Source organism: Rissa tridactyla, chromosome 2, assembly GCF_028500815.1.
Source record: "Rissa tridactyla isolate bRisTri1 chromosome 2, bRisTri1.patW.cur.20221130, whole genome shotgun sequence".
Lineage (NCBI taxonomy): Eukaryota > Metazoa > Chordata > Aves > Charadriiformes > Laridae > Rissa > Rissa tridactyla.
Genome location: NC_071467.1, coordinates 146,555,482 through 146,563,015, shown reverse-complemented (window position 1 = coordinate 146,563,015; position 7,534 = coordinate 146,555,482). Strand labels below are relative to the sequence as shown.

Genomic DNA, 7,534 nt, shown 5'->3' with positions numbered 1-7,534 from the left:
AAATGGTCAAAAGGAGAGATATAAATTTAAAAATTCATGGAATTGTCAGAATGGAAAATTCTTTCCAGTAGTTGGAACCAATGTTGGGACATATATTTTACCTTGTGATCCATGGAGGTCCAGAGGACTGCAAGAAACTCATCGTCACATCAAAAGCTACTCTACCTTATCTACTACAACCCTATTCTCACCACTTGAACATTCAGGTCAAGTGTTATGTTCTTGGATCCTCTTCTAGGCTGAACGCTATGTTGTGCTTTGGTCATATTAAGAAGAGGGCAAAAATAGTGTGGGTTTATAATAGACCAGTAAATATACTGCATGTTCCCGGTGTGACTAAGGTTACGTTTTGATCTATTCCATTCCCCCCACCTTTAAGATTCACCTTAAGCAACCTCATAAAAGTGAGATGCAAACCCACCGAGACTAATATACACTATACTTTACCATGTCTTAGTTGTCATATATTTAATATCCTATAGAAAAGCACACCTATTTTTTCGAGTATGGAATATGTCCCTAATAATTATTGTATCTGCAGGTGATGAATTAAAATCCAAATATGAATATTAACTTGCTTGACATTTTTGAAGATCTGTCATTGGCTGCTGCAGGACCACGTATCGCCATGTATAGCCACCCTTCTGGTCTACAGGGGCTACAGTATAAGAGCTACAGGCAGTGAAGTGGTAACAGTGTTGGAATGATGTCATTGCACATGTTCTTAGTACTGTCTTTCCTTCCTTTGCTGCATTTTGTACTTCTTCACCCCCACACAGTGGAGGACAATTTCCTATTCACAATTCTTAGTAACTGACTCATACCTTGGAAAATAAATCACTGTTTGTAGGTACTCAGCAGACAAGAATCATATTGCATGTGTTTAATTATCACATACTGTAATCTACGTGGAGCAATACAGCCCTCAATGGATTTTTCTGCATAAGTGTTTATGAACTTTCATTTTTGTTAACTTATATATGAATTCTCTCCACCTACTTCTCCCTCTCTTCCCTGACACAAACTGAAAATGAAAGACAGATGCCAGGTTTTGACAGATGCATCGCTGCATGTTATATGTACACACTAAGCTATTTTCATCTGATTTATACAAACAGAGAGAGGTCTGGAAAATGTCTGTATGTAAGACAGCATTTGTATATACACTTGTAAGGAGGATTATTCAGTGCGAATCTCCATAATATAGACATACATTAATGAAATTTGAGTTAATCAAATAAAACAGTTTGAATTGGATTCATATTATTAAATCTAGGCATCTCCGTTGCAGACATCATATCTAGCCTGTCTATACAGTCAACAGAAAGAATGAAGAGCTGCTAGAATTCCATTTACTGCACTCTAGGGTAGGTATCAACCTGAGGACAAGATTAATTGAACCCCTGCTATCTTTCAACTTGATAGCTATTAAGACTGGGCACTTTTTAGGTGGCTCTGGTGTTCATATATGGCAGCAGGTCCAGTTAAGATGTAGCAGATCACATTCAAGCTCTAACGCTCTAAATAACCCGAGAGCCTATTTCCAGCTGTGTCAGATACAGAAACAGGTCATGAAAAAAGTCAAAAGCTGTGCCTGAGACCTCTTCCAGAACTGAGCAAATGAAAAGAAACTATAAGGGGGACCTGAAGATACCCTTGGCTTCAGAATGATCTCAGCAAACATATGCCTGCATGGCACAAACTGGAGACAGAGCTGAGCGAGGACATTCTTGTCAAGGAGGAACTGGGTGCCACCATCACCATGGAATCATAGAATTACAAGAACATTTAGGTCAGAAAGGACTTCTGGATGTCATCTAAGCCATCCCCCAGCTCAAAGCCAGGATAACTTCAAAATTAGATCATGCGGTTGATCAGTTTTATTGTCTTCATGCTGATCAGACCATTGCTGGGGAAACAGGACATGGATGAGAGAAGATCGCCATCAGCAAGCATCTGGACTACATCCATGAGGATCTCAGTAATAACGGCTAGCAGATGCAGGGATATATGGAGAAATGGGGCAGCAGTACAAAGCACTGGAACAGCTGCAGCAGTGCAACCAATGAGCCCAAAAGGTGGCCACTGGTGTCTGGCTGCCAGCCTGATGTAACCCCATTTACTAAAACTCTTTGAGCCTGACCTGTCAGCTAATTGCTCACAACGTATTATGGAGTTGTCTAACTGTGTGCTGGACATTTTATCCAGAAGGATACCGTGAGAGACAGTATCAAAATCTTTGCTGAAATAACTACCACATCCACTAGCTTCCCTTGGTCAATTAGATAAGTGACCTTGTCATAAAAGGAAATGAATTGGTTGAGCAGGACTTTCCCCTCATGAACCTGTGCTGGCTATAACCAATGACTGCGTTTTCTCTCAAGTGTTTTTCAATAACTCCCAGAAAAACCTTCTCCCTAATTTTAGCAGGCACATATTGTACTTAAAAGTTTTTTGAACAGAAGATAAGATCCTTCTCCCGTTCTTTGTCTTTTCCAAAATTGCAGAGTAGTGGCCAATGGCAGATATCGAAGCAAGTACTGGAACAAGCTGCAAACACGATGACCCTTTCTAAGATAAGAATCCGGCTATCTGTGTGTGAAACATGGTTGTTGATAGGTATTGTAACTATGTGGGTTTTTTTTGAAATGCAGATTAGCCAAAAGCAAGAGACTTGCTTGCTTGCCGCCTTTATGATTGTGAGATTTCGGGAGCTGAAACAACTCTGAGAAGAGCATATTGACCACACTGCAGGTGGTATTAGATTTTGTTAAAAGTTTTGTCTTGTAATTTATTTCTGCTGTTATCTTGGATAATTAATGTACAAACATGTTTAAACTAGACTAAGTACAGTATTCATCATCTGTATAGAGTATCTGTTTTCTAATTTATTCCCAGAAAACAGGCGACTTGGAAACAATTCATTTTTACTGCTTAGAATTTATTACAATAACAGCATGAGTTTACAGAGGGTATTTAGTCAAGGGTTATCATTAATTGGGAGAAGTAAGAAACCTATGTAGGAAGATTTAACAATATTTTTTTTCCTGGCATATTCTTTAGATTTTGATATTGAAATTGTGGCAAGAATGACTAGAAATATGAATGCTGTTGCTTTGATTCAAAGTACTGAAAAGTTTCAAAAAATGAAATAAACCCTGTAATATTTAAACATTTCAGTCTGGGGCTATTGTTAGTCAGCTGTTAAGCAATAACCATACAGTGAATATAAGCAAATCTTCTGTTCTTGGTGAATTAAGAATAGTAAAAAATGTCTGAAGTTCAGGAAGATGAAAAGTCTGAATTTTAGCACTTTAAAAAATATATTATATGAACATAAAAATGGAAAATTATTTTGGTAAAAGACCTGTCTTGCTTCAGAGATAACCCAGAAGAGTCCCAATTCAATATTCTTTGAGTTCTTTTACAATAATTCTTTGTAATCATATGCTTCTATTTAAGACACTAAAGTGAGTACCATTAATAGTAAAATAAATATATTTTGTTTCATTCGGGATAACATGATAAAATTCTACCATTACTAATTTTATCCTTTTCCTTATTGTAATTTTTACGGTTATACTTAGTATGACACAATGCTTGGAGATTTAAGGACTATAGCATAAGCAGCATTTTCCTGTTAAATGAAATTCTGAAAGCAGTGCCTGTCTTTTGCAGAATAAATGAAAATTTGACTACATGGGCTTGACCTTGTAGGAATATTCCATGCCTGTTTATAATGTAGAGATCAATCATCTCACACAGATTTATCAAAATCCCGGAGTTCAGGAGCTGGAGGCACTTGGCACTTTGCTGGCTCAAGTGTATTCTCTATGTCTCAGCAAGTACAAGTACAGTAACTAAATTCTATGTTTCTGTCTTACTAGTCTTGTTTCAGAAAGAAAACAGCATGTTTTCCTGTCATAGTTCCTTATTTAAAACCTCCATGAATGACATTTTGTAACTTCCAACTAGACTTGGCATTAAGGCAGGTGTGTGTACGAAAGACGTGAAGCTCCGAGCAGCTTCATTAAAGTAGCCGTGGGGCAGGAGACACCTGTACAAATTTAGGGCACAGAGGAGAAGTTGTTGCAGTGTGAGTTTGTTACCTGTGCTGCCAACCAGCCAAACGTACAGCGGCTGATCAGCAGGTGTAGCTTTGGAACAGGCAACGACTGATGATTCTTCTTTCAGTTTGCAGTTAGGACATGTTGGGGAAACAAGCTCAAGAGTCAAAGCATTTGGGTGGACTATGGAGCTCGGGGTACAACTGAGGATACTACAGGGGATTACAGAAGAGAGGGGAAAAAGAAATAGGAGGTTTACAGTGCAACAGAGAGGCATTTATGAACATATTGCTGGAAAGGTACGGAGAGAATGATGGACAAACCTCTATGGGAATCATGCCTTGTTACTTCTACTACCCATGAAACAACATGATCTGAAAGGTCCCTTCCAACCTAGGCAATTCTATGATTCTATGTTTCTATGCCAGTCAGACAAGAAAATCTAAATCAAAAAGCAGTTGTGTAGCCCCCAGGTAGAGAGCTATGGACTACTGTTATGTTATTAAGAAAAAGCGAAAGAAAACCAAACCAAACCAAACCAAAACCCAAAACAAGCAGTCCCATGCATGATGGACTGAAACCAGGCTTCAATGCGCTTTTCTGTTTGGAGTCTCAAAAGTCTAATAAATGCCAAGGATTTCAGTTTTCCCTCAATGAAGGTATTAACAGAGATACTGTGTACTATCCTGTTGTGGTCAAACCAGGACATATCCAGATGTCTGTTTTTATTAAATTTGAACAAGTTTAGAAACTTGCCAATGGATTTAAAATTAAGTAGGCTGTAGAAATACAGCAAGGGAGGAAAACACAAGCGCAGCAGGAACACTTAAGCCTTCAAGCTAAAAATGACCACCATATCATTCAAGTGGCTATTATAGAAGATGACATATTGTCAGGTTATTTAAAGTGTAAACACTATTACAAGCTATGCCTTGTATCACAGAGGATGACACTCAAAATCAGGAGGCAATCCAGAATTCCCCCTCAATATCTTTGTCATATAGGCATGGGACGACATAAGTTTCAGCTGTGTGGGAGGTCAACATATTCAGCAGAAATATGGTTTCCTGAACATGCTCGTTTCCACCCTCTGCAAACCACTAAGCTAAATATATCGGTAGCATTGTGGTAAGCACTGTAGGGCTGACCAGAAGGGAATTTGGTCAGATATGGCTATCAAGATTAATAATAAACATATTTTTTTAAAAGTAAGTGTACATACCACTATGTCACATTGATGAATCACATGCTGGGCTGATATGCAAATCTATGATTCATGACCATCTTTGATTTAGCTCTATATGTTTCTAATTATACAGATTTTTCTATTGCTTCTGCCCCTTGGAACACTAAAATAACCATTTAAAATCCCTTTCTAACACAAAATTACAGAAATATTTAAGTCATCATTTCTCAAATAATAGACATAAAATTATGATTCCCAAACCCCAAGAATCTGGATTTGATTAAACATTTTATTAACATACTGAAATTTGGACTGTACAAATGTAAAATGTACTCATAGGCATAGTTACCAATCTCTTTCTGCACTAACAGAAATGACAGAGGACTAGAAGACTATATATATTCTATATATATGTTTTACTTATGTATGAATTCCATTTTTAATACAAAGTTATTTTCTGAACATCATTATTTTAATAAAAGAGTTATTCTGTGAAGAGTTATTCATTCATATTGCAAATGCTACAATGTCGTGGCATACTTTCGGATTTTAGAACAAATCTTCAGGCAAAGAGTTACAATTAATATTGATCCTGTTTTACATCTGCTTGCAAGGAACTGCATAATTTCTTCGTGTCTTCGGATGCTTCACCATAGAGAGGATTTGGAAAAGAAGTAGCATTCACATCTTCATTAAACGGATACTAAAAGAATGAAATTTGCAAACCAAGTCATTCAATTCATTTGTTAGAGTGGACATGTGAATGGCTATAAATTCATTACAGAAGTAACATGTGATGTTAAGGTAAAAGAAAACTATAAAATCTCTAAACCTTTTAGACCAGATTTTCAGCTGATAAAAATTATCATAGCTCCACTAAAACTGTTTTCCACCACATACACCTGATCAAGCCATTTGACATTCTTCTGCATCCATTCCTACCTTTGTTTTACTTGTTTCCAGAGCTCTTGCTCTAACACACATATTGCATTATTTTGGGAGAATCTGTGCATAGAAGTGTAATTGCAGTGGGTCGCTAATTGTGGTACATGGCATTGTAATTTAGATGACCAGTTCTAATTTTCTTGAATAAGGAATGTATGAGAAAAGAGATAATATGAACTCTTCAGCTAAGGACTTCTGTAGTCCTAAATATTTTCTTCAGCATCTGCCTTACTGGAAAGTGTTGAAATACTGTATGGTGTAACAAGTAGCTATGGTAAGCAACATTAATGAAATTGCTATTACGAAGTCCTTGACAGCCAGTACAACCCTGGTCATCTTTCTCAGATTTCCAGAGGTGCTAACATTAGGAGTAGCAATACACCATTGACTTTAAGTGACTTTTTTCCCCTTTCCTCTGCAAATGAATTTTATTGAATAGCTCAATGCATATCCTACTTTAGAAGAGAAATGTGTTATTACATACCTCTTGCCATGGAGAAACACTGATTTGAACAGCGGGTGAGGTGGCATACCCAGGAGACTATAAAAAGAAAGAAAACTGCTTCAGAATATATTTAGCGAGCCGTAAATAATATTCCGAAAACACCCTTCCATGTGGCTGTCTGAATAACACACTCTGTGGACCCAAAACTATGAGGCAATATCATAGGCAGCACTAGGCCCACATGGTTTCGGGTGTTCAGAAAGGTCCGGGGAGAATTGTTCTTTCTTTATGAAACTTAGAGACACTCGCAAGTGCGTAATTTGTGGGTATTCAGCTGGAGATAAGAGCTGTTGTCGTGTTTTACCATATCTTTTGACTAGCAATACACCATTCAGATTTAAGGCTCATCAGATTCAGAGAAAACTCATAACTTGTTTCCCCTTTTAAAGGAAGAATTAGTGAAAACATGTATTTGTGATCTTGAAGAGAATAGAGGAAAATCTGGTACAGCACTGGACTTCAATTGCAGTGCCTGGGGCTGTCTTCTATGAAAACGTCTCTCCTGACACTGTGCTTCTGTTTTCCAACTTGCTATTAAATGAAGCCTGTCAGGAATCTATTTTAACTGAAATAAAAATGTCCTGATAAATTGGACATGATTGTGATGGGAATGTTTCCAACTTGGAGCTCTCACAAACCCCAACCTGTAAGTGAATTAATTTGATCTAATGTCTCTAAAATCAGGTGTAAGGAACCTTTTATAGAAAGTAAATGGCATGTCATAGTTAATCCTATTCAAAGCTGCAATGGAACCTTATATTATTGACTGTGGAAAGGACAAGGAAGTTTTGTTTTCTATTTCAAACCAAGCCTAGTTCTTTCAATGCTAAT

General features: G+C 37.3%; 1 protein-coding gene across 1 annotated transcript in view; it reads right to left on the bottom strand.

The window, feature by feature from the left end:
- Positions 1-5,824: 5,824 nt before the first annotated feature.
- MALRD1 (MAM and LDL receptor class A domain containing 1) overlaps positions 5,825-7,534 on the bottom strand; it is a 273,631-nt gene continuing 271,921 nt past the window's right edge. The window contains exons 40-41 of the mRNA XM_054190597.1: positions 6,683-6,739; positions 5,825-5,956 (exon numbers count right to left, since the gene is read on the bottom strand). Coding sequence (XP_054046572.1) covers positions 5,834-5,956; positions 6,683-6,739 — 180 coding nt within the window. The 3' untranslated portion in view covers positions 5,825-5,833. The remainder of the gene's footprint in view (positions 5,957-6,682; positions 6,740-7,534) is intronic.